Here is a 20,034-nt window from a genome sequence, read left to right on the forward strand (position 1 = left end):
TTAAAGAGCACCTATGTCAGCAGACATTATGCCAGGTTTCTTTTGTTTTGGGGTAATCTTCTCCATTCACTTAAAGAACGAGATGCTCAGAGGTTAAGTAAACTAACCAAAGGACAGGAAGCTAAAAACTGGTATATGTCAGGTACAGTTCCATAACTGCCCAAAAACAAAGATGCTTCCTGCCATCTGGTACATTTTTCATGTCTCCAGTACTAACTACAGTTAATGATATCTTAGAGAAAATGGAATGAGAAAAATCAGCACCACACACTGAGCATTTCTTATGAGTTAATAAGCATCTACAGGCAACAGAGCCGTGTTAACAGCAGAGGACGGGTGGAGAACACAAAGGAATTATGGACACGGTAAGACAAAATTACCATCTGTTAGAGGAGAAAAGATTAATTTTGGAAAGGACTTGATTCCTGTTTAGAAAAAATAATGACCAGGAAATCCTCCAAAACGGTAACACTGATCACCCTTTGGAGGGGAAAGTATAGAATTCTCTCTTCTCTCAAAGCTCCTACTAAAAACTCATTTCCAAAAGAGGTTTAGAATTCTTTATTAGGAAAGCAAGATCATTATTCAAGTGACACTCGCCAATTCCAGATGACTAATGGAAGCAATAACAAACAACAGTCATTGGTTTTGTGTAGTTGTCCCCTGCTGCAGCAGCCCTCTGCTAGGAGACCCTAACAGCTCTGCCACCACTGGGCCCAGACTCTAGAGGTAGAGCCCTCAGCACATACCGGTTCCTGAACAGTGATGGTGCTCACTCTCTGCTAAAGGAAATATCTATCCAAAAGAGCAGTCTCAGGGCGCCTGGGTGGCTCAGTGGGTTAAGCCTCTGCTTTCAGCTCAGGTCATGATCCCAGGGTCCTGGGATCATGCCCCGCATCGGGCTCTCTGCTCAGGAGGGAGCCTGCTTCCCCCTCTCTCTCTCTGCCTGCCTCCCTGCCTACTTGTGCTGTCAAATAAATAAAATCTTAAAAAAAAAAAAAAAAAAAAGGAAAAGAAAAGAGCAGTCTCATATCAAGTTCAGTCTCATATCAAGATCCTGAGTAAACAACCGCCCTCGAAGGTCTATTTTCCTTATCTATAAAATGGCGTTATAATCCCCATACTGCCGAATTAATGAGGAGCATAAATGGAAAGTACTTAGCACAAGAACATGAGCATATAAACACGAGTACAGTCACTGCCTGTTTTATTATAACATTACATTCATTATTGTACCAACCATAATTGCCAACACTAAGAGAATTCCATTTAGTCTCCTTCGCAAAAAGACTCCAATTGTGTAAGTATGTCTCACTGTGTCAAAACCTTTGGTTAGGGTCATCAGTGATCTTTGACATCATTATCACATTTCTCCAAAATACTGAAGATTCTGTCTGCTGAGTCGTCAACTGGGGAATGGGCTCAAATTCAGAAAATGGTTAGAGGTGCAAGTCTAACATCAATCCCTCCTACCCAAACTAGTGACTAGGAAAGAAGGATCCTTTGCCAGTCTTCAAGCCAACCATAATTTCTGCTGGCTATAAAGTTGCCACGGGTGTATGCCAATCTCTTCACCTCCTCTGCTTCTATGGCATGCTAATCGCAAACCTAAGAAGCAGATTTACGCACGAGTTCTCCTAGAAGCATAACTATCCCGTGTTGCAAATAACACAGGAAATAAAGAACAAGGGAAAACAGAGTGGTTGTCTCTAGCCTCTGGAGAACGTCTGCGGAACCAGATATTTCAAGAAAGAATCTGACTAAACTCACTCCCTAACCAAATTCTCGGGGAGTGAACATTCAGCACTCAATTAACTGAATCTAAACTTATGTCCTTGTAACAAGTATGGTGCATCCAGTTAGTACTTTCTTCAAAAGGATCCAATATAAGGTTAAAAAGCCTACCTCCGCTTGGCAGAGCGCGTGAAGACCTTGGAGCACCAAAGCTGCTGGAGTGGCTTGATCAGGCTTGGTGCACTCGTTCAACACCTGGGAAACGGCTGCCAACATATCTGCACCATGCTGGTAGGGCCTATGAGAAAGGATAGTTTAGAAACAAGATTAAAGCTGAAGAGCACACTCCCCCCACCCCAGGACTTTTGCCTGATCAAAAAGCTTTAGAGCTTTCTTTACCCTTACATCCATTAAATGTTGACCCGCAAATACAAACATATGTTTTCTGCCACGATTCGTGTCATCATCGTTCCTGCTGTAATGTGAGGCTCATTTTTGATAAAGAAATATTATCCAAGCAAGAGGACTCTTGCTAACAAACTGTCTTCTCCCTAAACTGTAAATGCTATTGCCTGGATTGAAAAAACTCAAGTCTGTAATAATGGTGAGACTGAGGTAAGTTTCAATGACTTACCTCGTTGAGATTATCTGTAAAGATAGAGCTATTCCTGCCTGCCGGGGGCTCTGGTACCATCCACTGACTACAAAAGCAGGGATTGGAGAGGAGAAGATGATTTATTACAGCAGTGACAGGTGGTGACACCGTAACGGCAGTGACACCTGACTAGGTGGTTACACCTATCACAGTAACGACGCTGATGATAAAAGTAAGGATATGAATCGTAACTGACGAACCCCCGCAGCACGACACTGGATTCACTCACTCCTCCTCCTTCCCTTCTTCTCTTTCTTCCGCAGGCAGTGTGCTAGCCCCAGAATGACCGGAACTTCTCAAAGAAATGCTCAGGTCCATCCCCGGCTTTCCTCATAACTGCTGTGTTACAGAACAGTTTCCACTGACAAACTCCCAACTGATGAAATTTGCCTGGCTGGATTCTACCATTTCACTGTCTGGAAAACAGTAATCATTTTCCAAAACTGGAAAACGTTGGCAGACCTTGAGGTGGAATAAGTTATCAACAGACTGACCTACTCTGATATCTAACTTCTCCTGAAGCTGAGCTTTAAGGGTGTAAAATCAAAATGTCGGCTAATAACCCTTCATCTCTAAAATGTCGTCCACGCCAGTAGCTCAAGAGAATCCACACGCCCGGGTCTTGGGTTTCATGTGTGTGTGACTTGTACAGTGAGGCTATGTTGACGTTGCCAAAAGGCTGAACTTAGAAAAGAGGCAGAACTGCTGAGAAGTGGATACATCCTGACCCCAGATTTGAAACAAGAATCATCCACATTACCAGCTTCAGGATAATCCCAAATCTACAACAGCAGACAGAGTCACTTCCCCAATACCTTCATGTCTTCCTTACCTTTAGAGCATATGTGGGGATTAAAGATCAGGCCTTCTTTGTAATAATTCTAGCAATTAATTCTAGACAATGAGTCACAAATGAGATCTTCCCTATTCAAACTCCCTTTAACAATCAGGCATAATACAGGGAAAATATAAAAAAGAATAGATGACTACAGGGATGCCTGGGTGACTCAGTTGGTTAAGCGTCTGCCCTCAGTTCAGGTCATGATCTCAGGGTCCTGGGATCAAGTCCCGCATCAGGTTCCCATCTCAGCAGGGAGCCTGCTTCTCCCTCTGCCTGTGACCTCTCACTTTATTATTATTTATTATTTATTATTAAAAAATAAATCTTTAAAAAAAAGAAGAAGAAGAAGAATTTGTTATAGTCCACTGCTTAAGTTTCAGGGATTTGTATACCCAAAAAAAAAACCCAGAAAACATAGCATCACATTTTTTTATCTTAATATTGAATTATTATCCAGAAAAGGATACGAATTTCCTATAAATCTAGATACAAGGCTAGATCTGAAATAAAAAGACATCCTTGCTTCTCAAAGTTATTATCCAATCCTACTAAGTTCTACAATCAGAAAACTGGAACTGAAAATTAATTTATTCTTACCCAAATACCCTCTATCATTCCTAGTTTTTTCCTTACAATAAAAAAATTAAGAGCAAAGGAATATATCATGATATCCACTCCCAAGGATTAAGCGCATCTTACCTTTGCTTACATATGTCTCTGATTGATGCTGCTTTGGCGATGAGTTTTTCCCACTGGACTTCCTTGCCCACAGACAGAGAAGGCACATCGGACATGGCCATGAAACGCTGCAATTCAGGGTAGACACGATCCTAAGAAGGGAATTTCATAAAAAAGATAATTTCCCAACTGGAGTTGAATAATCATTTTACACAGCATTTCTACCTCCAAATCCCACAATTTGCATTGCTAATTGTAAAGCATTTCTTCTAATCAGCAGCGAAGAATGCTTTTGTGATTGCTGGGGATTTTCTTACAGACCCATGTACTCTTCATTTCATAAGACAAGAAAAAGGTGGCTGAATCTCACCCTAATTACAAAGGCACTAATCACGTATAACCATATTTCTATTACTTTTTCCATGCAGATGGAAAAATAAAGTTCAGAATTAAGGAAATACCTTTTTTTCTATTCTCAATTTCTCTTTGAGAGTCAATCACCACCAACTGCATTACAGATCAAAAGCAGCACGCTAAACCAAAATCTCTGAATGCAATCACTGATGGCACTCCAAACCCTACTGCATCAAAGTACTGTCACACACACTGACAAAACTGATTTTCTTTGGTGAAAGGGACATGTTTAATACACAAGTGTACACCTGAGCTTACCTGCTTTTCCCACAAAGATGTCAACAAGCGCAGAGTGACAGGTCTTAGTTGTGGAGTAGTTCCAAGAAGTTGGATCACTCGTAGAATTTGTCCTATACACACCTAGAAAATGTTGAAGAAACTTTGGTTTCTCAAATGTGAATGTAGGTAATCCCAAAGTGACCCCAACAATGTGAAAATCCCTTATCACAGAATAAAGACTGAAACAGAAGCCAACTACAATACAACCCATCTTCTCAGAGGTGAGGGGACAGTTTTGGGGAGGGGCTAGCTAGCAAACCTGGGGGCACAAGACCTTATCTCAGACAATAGCCAATGGGGAAAACTGGCTATTATATGATTTCAAAGAATTAATTCTTAAAATACCATAATAAATACTTCTGGCCCAACAAGAGAAACAGCAGTCATGGCAAAATTAAGGGCTCAAAATTCAATGTATCAGGCATGCCTCACTCTCTTATTTGTCCCCAGGCAAACTGTTTAATATACAAACCTTGTGAACACCAAGTGTAGGTAAAGTATACAAGATGTCATTATATAATACGGGTTCCAGCGGTCTTCCCAATTTGAACATTAAAACCGGAATCAGATTCGGTACCTAAAATGAATGTAAAGAATGTATTTGTTATGCCTTCAAAGGAAATAGATCTGGGCGCCTGGGTGGCTCAGTGGGTTAAGCCGCTGCCTTCGGCTCAGGTCATGATCTCAGGGTCCTGGGATCGAGTCCCGCATCGGGCTCTCTGCTCAGCAGGGAGCCTGCTTCCTCCTCTCTCTGTCTGCCTGCCTCTCTGCCTACTTGTAATCTCTCTCTCTGTCAAATAAATAAATAAAATCTTTAAAAAAAAAAAAAAAAAAAAAGGAAATAGATCTGTAATGCAATCATTATTTTGTTTTTCTTCAAAAGAATAATGGGAATACATATAACTTTGAAGACTTAAAAGAATGTTAGCTAGCCATTTGTTGTCAGCGGTAATTTCATAGTACAACTACTAGTCTCTCTTTTATAATGACCTGCCAATACCAATCAAAATAATTTTTTTTTTTTTAAGATCTTATTTATTTATTTATTTGTCAGAGAGAGAGAGAGAGAAAGACTGCGTGCACAAGCAGGCAGAATGGCAGGCAGAGGCGGAGAGAGAAGCAGGCTTCTCGATGAGCAAGAAGCCCGATGCAGGACCCGATCCCAGGACCCTGAGATCATGACCTGAGCCGAAGGCAGAGGCTTAACTGACTGAGACACCCAGGCATCCCCAAAATAGGTTTTCTTAAACAAGCATGACATTAACTCTCAGAAATACAAAAGTAGTTAAAATATATCCTGCTCCAAAGAAGTCTACAGTTCAAATAAGAAGCTAAAACACAGGATATATAAACAACAAATAACTGTACAGTGAAATTGTTATTCCAACATGAAATAAGTAAAATTAGTTATACTGTAAGGGGGTGGTTAATGAACAAAAATTCGTCTCCAGGGGTCCGTTTCAATCCCTCTACGAACACAATAAAAAGAGAAATGCAATTCATTTGTGGATCAAAAAACGTAATACTGCCAAGACAGCAATGTTTTCCAAATAGATCTACAGATTCAGCACAATCCCATCAAAATCCTAGCTGGCTTATTTGCCAGAATTGAAAAATTGATTCTAAAAATCGTGTGGAAAAGTAAGGGATCCCAAACAGCCAAACAATCTTAAAAAAGAACAAAGTTTGAGACTCAAACCTCTCAATTTCAAAATTCACTACAAAGCTACAGTAATCAAACACGTGTGGTAGCAGCAGTAACAATAAAAAATATAAATCAATGATAAGCACCTGGATGGCTCAGTTGGTTAGGCCGCTGCTCAGGTCACATCAGGATTCTTGCTCAGTAGGGAGCCTGCTTCTCTCTCTGCCTCTGCCTGCCTCTCTTGTGTGCTCTCTCTCTTTCTCTCTCTCTCACACAAATAAATAAATAAAATCTTAAAAAAATAATGCAATGAAAAAAAAGTGAAACAGAACTCAGAGTCTAGGAGTAAATCCTTATATTCATCTTCTATTGATTTTTTATAAATATGCCAAGAAAAATGGAGAAAGAAGAGTCCCTGAAAAATGGTGCTGGATTTCAACAACTAGATATCCACATACAAAAGAATGGATCTGGGCCCCTTTCTCACACAACACATAAAAATTAACTCACAATAAATTTTAGACCCAAATGTAAAGGCTAACACTATCAAACTCTTAAAGAAAATATAATAGTAAATCTTTGTGACCTTAGATTAGGCAAAGCCTTCCTAGATATGACACCAAAAGCAAGTGCATCTGAAGAAAAAAATCGATTTCTTCAAATTCAAAGTACTTGTCTTTTGCAGGACAGTAGAAAGAAAATGAAAAGACAACCCACAAAATGGGGGAAAATTTTTTTACAAATCGTCTAATAAGGGATACATATCCAGAATATGTAAAGAATTCTCGTAACTCAATAATGAAAGGACAAATAACCCAATTCTAAAAGAGCAAAGGATCCAAAGAAGATAAATGTTAATAAATACAGGTATATTCAACCATCATCAGCCATGACATAATTGCAAATCAAAAGCAGAATGGCATACCATTTAATATCCAATAGGATCTATCATTTAAAAAAAGATAATAGCAAATGTTGGTAAGGATATGGAGAATATGAAACCATCATACACTCCTGGTAGGAATATAAAATGGTGCACCCCTTCAGAAAACAGTTTGGTAGTTTATCAAATGTTTAAACAGAATTACCATATGATCTGGCAATTCTACTTCTAGATATCTATCTACCCAAGAGAAATGAAAACATATCCACACAAAAAACTCCTACGTGAATGTTCAGAGCAACATAACTCACAATAGCCAAACAGTAGAAACAACCCAAGTTTCCATCAACTGATGAACTGATAAAGAAAATGTAGTGTAGTCATACAATGGAAATATTGTTCAGCCATAAAAAGGCAAAGGAACCTTGCAAACATCATGCCAAGTGTAAGAAGCCTATCACAAATGACTACATATTATATGATTCCATTTACATGAAATGTCCAGAATAGGTAAATCTAAAGAGACAGAAAGTAATTGCTTAAGATTGAAAAGGTGTAGAGGGAAATGGGGAGTGATTGCTAATGGGTACAAGGTTTCTTGGGGGGGATAATGAAAATGTTCTCAAATTATTTGTAATTACATTTGCACAGCTCTGTGAATATACTAAGTCACTGAACTGTACATTTTGAATGGATGAATTATACAGCATATATAGAACATAAAGCATATGAATTATATCTTAATAAAGCTGTTTTTAAAACTTCAATTCAAAATCTACAAGTGAATACTTACTATAAGCCTATTAATGGCACAATGTAGCTCCAAAAAAAATTTTATTTTCCTTCCAGTGCATTTCACACTTTTGTTGTCTAAATTGTTAAATTTCCCCTATCTGCTGTAATCTTAGAAAGCCTGTTCCTTCTAAGCTGAGGAAGACATCTACTTTAATTCACTTTCAAGAAGGAAGAAAAATCCTCTACTAACCTGCTAACCAAAAAGTAATGGTTAAACATTAATTCATTAATGAGCCTGACCATGATACACCATGGCAGCATTTGGAGCTACCTATGTAATGGCTGGACTCAGCACACAGGCAAAATTGATGTTTTTAACAAGTGTTGGGGCTCTATTAGAACACAGGTTCCATCATCCTACCTTGAGCAAATGAAGGGAGACCAATTTTTGAACTGGCTTCTTATTCCCCATTTTAATTAAAAACAAAAGGTTATCTTAGATTGCATTGCCCAAGTTTCAATTACCCCTTCTGGTAAGATTTCTACTAAGACACTTTGACAGATTCTTAGTTCTGGGAAGGCAATCAGTACATTTACTGACATTTTATAAAATAGTGCATTTAGCTGTACGGTTTTAAACAACTGTTTTAATTATATTGTCAGAAAAGAAATAAAGTACTCTATTTATGTTGAAGAGTACAGGTTTTGTTGTTGTTGTTATTGTTTTTACAAGCCTCAGACTTAAAGAAGCATGATTGGGTGTTTATTGTTTCCTAGTGAGTTCATAAATGAAAAAACCTAAGTGAGAATATTTTACTGTACCTATATTAAACTTAATACAGTTCAAAGGCTATTATATCCCAAAGTAAATTGTCAAAAGCCAATGGGAAAAACAAAATAGGTGGAAACACAAATATATACATATGGAAAATATTTTTTGCATAAAGTATGAACTGTTGTTTTCCTAATGAAGTTACATAAGTATTGATTGACTTACTTGAGATGTAATTATGTACTATTGATTCCTCTGCTTTTTAAAACATTTTATTTATTTGAAAGAGAGAGTGAGAGAAAGAGAGAGAACAACTGGGGGTAGAGGTAGAAGCAGAAGCAGACTCCCCACTGAACAGGGAGCCTGATGCAAGACTCAATCCCAGGGCCCTATGATTATGACCTGAGTCAAAGGCAGACACTTAACTGAGTAAGCCACCTAAGCACCCAATTCCTCTGCTCTTGAGCATTCCACTGTGAGGCAGAAAAAAGAGAATGAATTCTCTAACTTTAAATTTTTAAAATAAGCTGGAAAGTGCACTATAATTCAGTCTCATGATCTTCTGGTTTCAGAAAATTCTATGCTTTTGCTTCCCTCCTTCAGAATTCAAGTCAATGAAAAACAATTGACTTAGATGGGAGTGGTGCCTGGGTGTCTCGGTTGGTTAAGCCCCCAAATCCTGACTTTGGCTCAGGTCTTATCGCTGGGCTGTGAGATCAAGTCCTGTGTGGGGCTCCCTGGTGGGCATGGAGCCTCCTTAAGATTCTCTCCCTCTGCCCCTAACTCTCTCTCCCTCTTAAAAAAAATTTAAAAAAAAAGTTTAGTTTAGAATGATGGGATTATTAAAGAGCTCCCCCACCCCTGCTGTAAGACTAGTAGCAGATTCCTCAGCAGAAATCATATAGGCAGAAGGGGATGCTAGGTAAGATATTCAAAGTGCTGAAAGGGGGGGAAAAAAACAGGAATATTATAACCAGCAAAACGTTCTTTCAAAGTTGAAAGAGAAATACTTTTTCAAATAAACAAAAGCTGAGGGAGTTCACCCATTAGAACTACCTTTCAAGAAATGTGAAAGGAGGGTGCCTGGGTGGCTCAGTGGGTTGAAGCCTCTGCCTTCCGCTCAGGTCATGATCCCAGGGTCCCGGGATCAAGCCTTGCATTGGGCTCTCTGCTCAGCAGGGAGCCTGCTTCCTCCTCTCTCTCTGCCTGCCTCTCTGCCTACTTGTGATCTCTGTCTGCCAAATAAATAAATAAAATCTTTAAAAAAAAAAAAGAAAAGAAAATGTGAAAGGAAACCCTTCAAGTTGAAATTAAAGGCTATTAGCAACAGAAAAGTTATCAAAGTATGAAATCTCAGTGATAAAGGTAAATAAAGAGAAGAACACAGAATATAGTAATACTGTAATGACAGTACATAAATCACTTTAAATTCTCATATGGGAGTTAAAAGGCAAATGTATAAATGACAAAGCTATAAAAATATGTCAATGGATACACAATACAAAAAGAGGTGATTTGTGACAATAATAACAAAATGTGGGGAGAATAAAAAGAGCTTCTATATGTAGCAGAAGTTAAGTTGTTAACAGATTATAATACACTGTTACAGCTGTAAGATGTTTTCTATAAGCCCCATGGTAAACACAAACAAAATACCCACAGAAGATACAAAAAAAGATAATGGGTAAGGAATCAAAGCATGTCACTACAAAAAAATAATACTCAATGAGCCACAAAGTAAGATAGCAACAGAGAAAATGAGGGACAAAAAGCTGTAAGAGTAAGAGCAGGGCACTTGGGTGGCTGTCACTTAAGTGTCCAACTCTTGCTTTCAGCTCAGGTCATGATCTCAGGGTTCTGAGATCAAGCTGGGCATTGGGCTCCCTGCTCAACTGCAAGTCTGCTTGAAGATTCTCTCCCTCTCCCTCTCCCCAAACTTGCTCTCTTTTTCTCAAAAATAAATGAGTACTTTTTTTTTTAACAAAGGCTGTAAGACTCAGAAAATAATGAACAAAATGGCAATATTAAAGCTTTCTCTATTTGTGATCACCTTAAATGTAAATGGGTTAAACTCCCACTTCAAAATATAGAGAGGCTGACAGGATAAAAACCAAGATACAAATATATGCTGACTACAAAAGATTTACTTCACATTTAAGAACACACACTGGCTAAAAATGAATGGGTAAAAGAAGATATTCTAAGCAAATGGTAACCAAAAGAGAGAAAGGACAGCCATATATTCATACCATATGACAAATACTTTAAGTCAACAACTATCATGAGAAACGAAGATGTTATGATAAAAAAGGGTCAATTCACCAGGAAAATAATTATAAATATATAAGTATCCAACATCAGAGCAATATATGTAAGCCCAAATATACAAAGCAAACATTTATAGAACTAAAGGCGGGAAAGATAACAACATAAGAGATTTCATCAGTCCACTTTCAATAATGGACAGAACATCCTGTCAGAAGATGAATAAAGGAACAGAGGATATGTATACTATCACCAATATACCTAATAGACATACACAAAACATTCCACCCAACAGCAGCAAAATACAAACTCTTTTCAGGTACGCATGGAATACTCTCCAGAACAGATCACATGTTAGGTCACAAAATAACCCTTAACAAATTTTAAAAAATTGTAGGGCACCTGGATGGCTTAGTCGGTTAAGTGACTGCCTTCAACTCAAGTCATGATCCCAGAGTCTTGGGATCCAGTGCCCCCATTGGATTACCTGTTCATCTGGGAGTCTGCTTCTCCCTCTCCCTCTCCCTCTGTCAATATCCCTGCTTGTGCTCTCTGTGTCAAAGAAATAAATAAAATCTTTTTTAAAAAGTTTAAGACTGAAATAATACCAAGTATCTTTTCTCACCAAAACTAAATGAGACTAGCAGTCAATAAAAGCAAGAAAACAGAAAAATTCACAAATGCATGGGAACTAAACAACACACTCTTGATTAATCAAAGAGTGAAAGAAAAAAAATCTAAAAGGAAATTTTAAAATATTTTGAGACAAATAACAATGAAAACACAAGATACCAAAACTTATGCGATGCAGTAAAAGCAGCACTAGGAGGGAAGTGTGTAGCAGTAAGAATCTACATTAAAAAAGAAAGGAGATCTTAAATTAACTTTGTACCTCAAGAAACCAGAAAAAGAATAAACCAAACCAATGGTAGCAGAAGAAAGGAAATAAACATAAAAGCAAAAATAAATGAAATAAAAAATGGGGGAAAAATAAAATTAAGAGTTGGTATTTGAAAAGGTCAGGAAAATTGACAACCCTTCATCTAGAATAAGAAAAAGAGAAGATACAAATAAATTCAGAAATGAAAGTGAAGATATTACAACCTGTGCCCCAAAAAACAAAAGGATGTAAGAGCTAACTATATACAATTATACTACAACTGAATAACCTAGAAGAAATGGATAAATTCTTAGAAACATACAACTTACCAAGAATGAATCATTAACTGAAAATCTGAACAGACTGATAACAAAAAAGACTGAATCAGTAACCAAAAACCTCCCAACATAGAAAAGCTCAAGAGCAGATGGCTTCACAGGTGATTTCTACCAAACATTTAAAGATGAATTAACATGGGGCGCCTGGGTGGCTCAGTGGGCTAAAGCCTCTGCCTTCGGCTCAGGTCGTGGTCCCAGGGTCCTGGGATCGAGCCCCGCATCAGGCTCTCTGCTTGGCAGGGAACCTGCTTCCCCCTCCCTCTGCCTGCCTCTCTGCCTACTTGTGATCTTTGTCAAATAAATAAATAAAATCTTTAAAAAATAAAAAAAAAAGATGAATTAACACCAATCTTTCTTAAACTCCTGCCAAAAAACTGAAGAGGTGGGAATACTTCCAAAATCATTTCATGAAACCCTACCATTACAATCATACCAAAACCAAAGACACTACAAGAACAGAACATTACATGCCACTATCCCTTAAGAACATGGATACAAAAATCCTCAAACTATTAAGCAACAGAATTCCTTTAAAAGGATCACATACTGCAACCAAGTGGGATTTATTCCTGAGATGCAGGAATGGTTCAACATACAAAAATCAATCATGTTACAAACTACATTAGCAGGATGAAGGATAAAAATCATGATCATCTCAATATATATAGAAAAAACATTTTGACAAAACCCAACACACTTTCATGGTAGAAACATGTACTAAACTAGAGATGGAAGGAAATTACCTCAACACAATAAAGGCTCTATATGAAAAGCCTACTGGTAACAGCATACTCAATGGTAAAAACCTGAAAACTTTTCCTCTAAGGTCAGGAACAAAGCAGGAGTGCCCACTTTGGCCATTTCTATTCAACATATGTACTGGAAGGGTTGGGTCCCCCAAAACTGGGTACCCCAATAATGGGTCCATGATTAAAGGAGGGAGACTGATACAAAGCGAAGGTCACACAAAGCTTTATTTCTTGCCAGGCATCAGGAATCAGACTGACCATCAAACAGACCGGTCGGGGCCATCCCTCACAGAGGAGGACCCCTCCCTGCTTTCTAGACTAACTTTTATAGAGCAAAGGCCATGTGGTCGGGCCTGGCCACACACAGGTGGCCAATGAGATTGTAACACACACAGGAAACTCCACAGTGATGCTAGGTGACTAACTGAATTACAATTTCCCTAGCAGACATTTGAACCAGCCTATCACCTAGTTCAGAATTGGCACCCAAAAGGTGCCCAAAGCAGGGGCCCATACTCCTTGGTAGCTAGGAGACAGTAAGCACCCCCACTGATTGAATACCTCCACCTGGCCTGACCCACCCTTGTATTTAGACTTTGTTACCTGGGACTGGTTTCCTGGACTTGCTTTTACATAAGTTCTGGGAGGGGGGGGGGGGGAGACACAATTTAAGTTTTACAACAAAATGGCAATTCATCCATTCAAACGGGGTGGGGCCACTCCGGCTGAATAGGCCCTTACAGAAGTACTAGCCAGAGCAATTAGGGAGAGAAAGGAAAAGAGGAAGAAAGGAAGAGAGGAATGGAGGGAGGAAGGAAAAAAAAGGAAAGAAATAAAGATCATCCAAATCAGAAAGTTCACAGATGACATGATATTACATGCAGAAAACCCTAAGGATTCCACCACAAAAGTTAGTTACAACTAATAAATGAGGGGGAGAAACATAATAAGAGAATTTAGAAACGTTGCAGGATTCAAAATGAACATTTAAAAAAACTGATTGTGTTTTCATAAACTAATAATGAACAATCCAAGAAGGAAATTAAGAAAACAACCCCATTTGCAATAGCATCAAAAACAATAAAGTACTTGGGGATAAACTAGTGAAGTGAAAGACTTGTATCCTGGAAACTACAAAGGACTGCTTAAGTTAAAGACACAAATAAACAGAAAAATATTTTACATTTATGGACTGAAAAACTATTGTTAAAATGTACATAACACCCGAAGCAATCTACAGATTCAGTGCAATCAATCCCTATCAAAATCCCTGTTGGGTTGGCGGTTCTGGGAGTGCAGGAGGAACAACAGAAATGACCGCAGGGGCCCCATCTCCCAGTCCCCTCCCACCCCCTTCCTTAACCCTAGACTCTCCCACCAAAAGGGTATATGCCCAGGTCCCATCTCCATAGGTAACCAGATACCTATGCTGGAAACAGGAGTATCAGGAGTCCTCACCCCATACCTTCCGATCACCAAATATGGATGTGAGCCCATGCCCTGCCTTGGCCCAATAAAAGACCCCCGCCAACTCCCTCCCACTGTGACTTCTCCCACTCCCCTTTCCAGAGTTGAGGAACCTCGCCCAAGGGTGCCCACCTCCTCCTGGTGCGACTTTCCTGGCTCCCCTTCTCCTGAGCCCTGAAACTTTGCCGGAGAGTGCCTTAATAAATCTTGCCTTGCACCCACTTTGCCTGGTGTTATGTTTACCTCACCTGTGAAACTTTACAATCCTGATGACATTTTTTGCACAACAGAAAAAATAATCATAAAAATCGCATGAAACCATAAAGCCAAAACAATATTGAGAAATAAATAAAACTGGGTACCTCACATTTCCTAACCTCAAAACTTATTACAAAGCTACAGTAATCAAAACAGTGTGATCTTAGCACAGGGGAAAAGAGACCAATGGAATGGAATAGAGAGCCTAGAAATAAATTCATGTATGTGTGGTCAATTAATTTATTACAGAAGAGACAAGAAAATACAATGGAGAAAGGATGGTCTCTAGAATAAATGATGCTGGCTTAACTGAGTATCTGCAAGAAAAAGAAGGACAATGGACCCTTGTCTTACACCATACACAAAAATCAACTCAAAATGAATAAAAGACTTAAACACAAAACCTAAAACTATAAAACTCCTAGAAGAAAACATAGGGGGAAAACTTCCTAACATTGGTCTTGGCAATGACTTCTTGGATGTGACACCAAAACAACAGGTGACAAAGGCAAAAACAGACAAGTGGGACTACATCAACCTGAACAGCTTCTGTGCAGCAAAGCAAACAAGCAGAGTTTTAAAAAAAGAAAAAAAAAGAAAAAGGTAACCTACAGAATGGCAGGAAATACCTATAAACCACATATCTGGTAAGGGCTTAATATCCAAAATATGAGGAACTTTTATAACTCAACAAAAACAAATAAAAATAACCCAATGAAAAAGTGAACGAAGGAGCTAAACATCTTCCAAAGCAGACATACCGATGGCCACAGGCCCAGGAAAAGATGCTCAGCATCACTCATCACCAGGGAAATGCAAATCCAAACCCAATCAGCTAGACCACCTCACACCTGTGGGGATGGGCATTATCCATAATAGAAATTCACATGTGTTGGTGAGGATGTGGGAAGACGGGAACCCTTGTGCACTTTTGGTGGAATGTAAAATGGTGCGGCCACAATGAAAAATAGCATGGAAGCTCCTCAAAAAAATTAAAAATAAAACCAACATATGATCTGGCAATGCCACTTCCAGGAAATTCAGAACAAGGACTTTTAAAATATACTGACAAGAGTCCATTAACTGTACGGTTGCTTTTAGGTACCTGTTCTAAAACGATGGTCTCTCTATTGAAATACAAACAAACCTTTCTCTAATATTTTAAGAAATATAAAGAGACTGTTTAACTTGTTTAATTTGGCACTGCTAGTTAGATTTTATTTATTTGAGAGACAGAGAAAGTACCAGCAGAGAAAGGGACAGAAGGAGAGGAAGAAGCAGACTCCCTGCTAGAGCAGGGAGCCTGATGTGGGGCTCGATCCCAGAACCCTGAGATCAATACCTGAGCCGAAGGCAGGCACCTAACCAACTGAGTCACCCAGGTGTCTCTGGCACTGTTAGTTTTCATAATGAAACACACCCAGGGACTTTTAAATAATATTTCAAAGAGGGGCACCTGGGTGACTCAGGTGGTTCAACTTCTGCCTTCGGCTCAGATGATAATCTCAGGGTCCTGGGATCCAGCCCCACATTGGGTTCCATGCTCAGCAAAGAGTCTGCTTGAGGATTCTTTCTCCCTCTCCCTCTGACCTTCCCCCTGTTCATGTTGTCTCTCTCAAATAAATAAATGAATAAATCATTAAAAATTTTTTTCAAAGAATTGCAGTCTTTCAAAAGAATTGAAATCGGGATCTAGAAGAGGTATTTGCACTCCCATGTTGATTACAGCATTATTCACAATAGCCAGGAGAAGGAAACAACCTAACTATTAATTGACGAAAAGATAAAGACAATGTGATCTACACATACAATGAAATATCATTCAGCCTTAAAAGAAAGGAAATCCTGTCACATGATACAGTATGGATGAATCTTGAGGACATTATATGTGAAACAAACCAATCATAGATGGACAGATACTGCAGGATTCCACATTTATACCAGGTATCCAAAGAAGGCAGTCTTAGAAGAAGAAAATAAAATAATGATTGCCAGAGAACCTGAGGATAGGAGGGAATAGGGAGCTGCTGTGGGTACACGGTCTTACATGATGAAAATTTCTACACAACACTGTACCATATACCCAACATTTGGCTAAGAAGGTATATTTCATATGTTTTTCATACCATAATTTTTAAAAAATCAAGGGGTTGGTTTTTTAACAGTCAGAAGAGTGTATGTTAAGTTCTTTTGGTTAAACAACTTTATTTTGGGTGGGGGAGGGGCAAAGGAAGGGGAAGAGAGAGAATCTCAAGCAGACTCCACACCCAGTGCGGAGCCCAACATGAGGCTAGATCTCACAACCCTGAGATCACGACCTAAGCTGAAATCAAGAATTAGACCCTTAACCAACTGAGCCACCCAGGTGCCCCTCTTTGGGAAATGTTTTTCTAAGGGCACCTGGGTGGCTCAGTCAGTTAAGTGTCTGCCTTCAGCTCAGGTCATGATCCCATGGTCGTGGGATCAAGTCCCGCCCATATTGGGCTCTCCATTCAGTGGGGAACCTGATTCTCCCTCTCCCTCTGCTTGTACACTCTCTCTCTCTCTCTCTGTCAAATAAATTAATCTTAAAAAAAAAGAAGAAGAAGAAGAAAATTTTAAATCCCTGTGCATGTTTCATTATCAAAACTAACAGTGCCAGAGTCACCTGGGTGCTCACTTGGTTACGATGGAAGTGAGGCCCAGACGGTTCACAAAGTTAGTTGGTGGAGTCCATGTCTCAGCTCACTCCTCCACTCTACTTGGCAGAGCGAAAGCAATCAGAGATTCCAGACTATCTATAACAGGATAAAGAGCTATCGAGTAAGACTTCTCCCTGTAATTAGACAAAACATACAGGGGAAAACAAGCTGGAGAGACATAAACCAGCATAGCCCAGGAGTCAATCATATAAAGAACAGAATATAAAAATTTAACTCTGAATTCCATGAAAAACATCCACGTTGGGAACACTGTATGAGGTTACACAGAAAGCAGCCTGGTCCCTCAGACAGTTCTGTAATGAAAATCATGAGAAGTGCTCTCTGCTTCTAAATTATGAGGAAGCAAAAGGGCTTTGCTAGTCACCTTAGTTATCAGATGGGAGAATATATAATTAATGTTTACAACTATCCCTCTTTTTTTAAAGGAATGAGATAGCTCGTACCTTACGACTATATAAAAGATACAGTAATAAATTAAAATCCACAGAAATAAAGATACTAAGTGGAAAGAAATAATTTAAGATGTGGTCATCTAGGCAAAAATCCAAAGTAATATCCGGTTTTCTTTAACTTTTCAGACTTAGGTTTTACAACACTAGATCTGAGGCACACAGGTACATTCCCAGTTTATATTTTATTTATGTCCTTCGATGAGATAAATGCTGAACCATCTTTGTGTAAGACTTTCTGCTGTGGAAAAAAAGGAAGTAAATTCTGTGCACACAAGTGTATTTGCCATTTATAAAACAGTGGGAAGAAAACAGTATCATTAAGTCGAAGAACTACATTTTTATACATCAAAGAATGAATATACTTGAATGGCACATACAAATAGAAACATAAATGCATTCTTTAATATTTTAACACTGAAAGAAACTTTTAAAAATTATTTATTCTACAATTAATGTACATAATAGTGTATTATGCTTTGAACATTAGTTCATTCCACTTTCCCTACTTACTTGACATAACGGCTTATGGTTTTGGCTTATTATTTAAATAATACCTTGGAAAGCAGTCCATTGACGAAATGGTGAAAAGCTAATAATTTCTTTCACTGATAAGGAAACTGCAGGCATGGAGCAACGTCAAAGAAATGCAAACAGTACAATGTTATTCTTCTGTGATTCAAATTATATTTATAGCATAACCTAATTAATAACCGGCCTCAGGTCTTGAAATTTAACATTTGAGAGTCAAACAAGGCCAAGGGAAGAAATCTGTCTAGAATAATGAAGGCCCCTACTGGGCACTCTTCTATTTGTGATTCTCTCTAGCCTTATTCCAGTCCAGGGAGAGCGTCTGATCTACACGGACTCCCCTACTTCTACACCTAACATCTACTGAACAGCTACTGTGAACACTCTCCTAAACATTTTATAGAAAATCATGATTATCATGGTGTTTCAAATGGCAAAAGTGAATCTCATGAAAGCCAGATAATTTGTGCAAGCTAACAGGGCTGGCACATGCTGTAGTTAGGCCTGGACCAAAGCCACAACCTCCAAAGCCCATGTACATGTCACTCTGCCTTGCAAAAAGCAGGGATAACATCTTCTTCTCCTTTGTATCTCTGATTCACAGCATACTATAAAATGATTTCAGAAAGCATAAACTATTCCTAATTTACCTGCTCTGATTCCACTCAGCAAGATGGATCTTGTAATAGTGTTAGTTATTTGATTCTATAAACAATTATTTTAAAAATACCACTTGCAAAGTAAAGGATTTAAGGACAGTAACTCTGACCAAATTAACATAGAATTAGGAAATATATCTACTGGGTAAATGTTAGCAGGATATCAAAATATTACCAGCACATCCATCAGAATTTGAAGTAAGAAGTTACAGTACATAGAAAATCAGGTCAACAACACAGAAGCTCCAAGTATGGAAAAACAGGAGAAATATCACTAGACCAGAAGCAGATAAAGTCAAGTATCAAATCACTTAAGGAGTTTTAAATCCTAGGAGAAAAGAAATGTGATTTTTCTCTACCTAAACTGGATCTCCAGGTTAGTCTCTTAGCCACCTGATTCTTCATTATCTCTCAGAGTTGGGGACAATTCATATTTTTAGAAAATGGTATAAAGAAAACTTAAGTTAAAAAGTAATGGTTAGTCACATAACTAACACGCAACCACCGGTGGGAAAAAGAAGTATAACCACCATTAATTTTTTTCGATTGCTAACATTTTGACAATTCTATAAATGGTAAGTATAATGACTGAATTCCTTTAAGCATAAAATTTCCTTCCTGAGCAAAACAAAACAAAGTAGGTTTTACATTTCTATCATGATGAGACCTAAATCTTTGTTGGGCTGACCAGCAGAACAGAAGTTAAAAGCCAATGTCCTTTATGTATAATGTGTCTATTTTTCCTTTCAATTAGGTGCAGTTAATTTCTACTGTTGCATCCATCACTGGCAATGTGTTTTACATCAGAACTGGAAGACCGAGTCTGAATGCCCTCCAATAATTAAATATAGCTCAGTTAGGTGAGCACTTATGTAGTAAAAATAGAGAAAGTCAATGCTTTTGAATTTAGTAAAATAGTAAATTGCTCAAAGATCCCAAAGCTATGAAAGTGAGGTCATGCCAACAATTTATTGGGATATGAAAAACTATGGACTGACCATGTAAATGGGGAGCCATCCATACTACATTTGAGAAAAAAAACAATTAAATGGCCAACACAAGTTGGCTGAATATGAAGTATGACTCTAATCATCCCTCTT

The 20,034-nt window shown here is 38.4% G+C and overlaps 1 protein-coding gene across 3 annotated transcripts in view; it reads right to left on the minus strand.

The window, feature by feature from the left end:
- FOCAD (focadhesin) overlaps positions 1-20,034 on the minus strand; it is a 302,980-nt gene that overhangs the window by 150,492 nt on the left and 132,454 nt on the right. For all 3 annotated transcript variants that reach the window (XM_059411566.1, XM_059411567.1, XM_059411568.1), the window contains 4 exons: positions 5,074-5,178; positions 4,581-4,682; positions 3,930-4,060; positions 1,906-2,032 (listed from right to left, as the gene is read on the minus strand). In XM_059411566.1, the coding sequence (XP_059267549.1) occupies positions 1,906-2,032; positions 3,930-4,060; positions 4,581-4,682; positions 5,074-5,178 (465 nt within the window). The remainder of the gene's footprint in view (positions 1-1,905; positions 2,033-3,929; positions 4,061-4,580; positions 4,683-5,073; positions 5,179-20,034) is intronic.

The sequence above is a fragment of the Mustela nigripes genome, chromosome 9 (genome assembly GCF_022355385.1).
Source record: "Mustela nigripes isolate SB6536 chromosome 9, MUSNIG.SB6536, whole genome shotgun sequence".
Classification (NCBI taxonomy): domain Eukaryota; kingdom Metazoa; phylum Chordata; class Mammalia; order Carnivora; family Mustelidae; genus Mustela; species Mustela nigripes.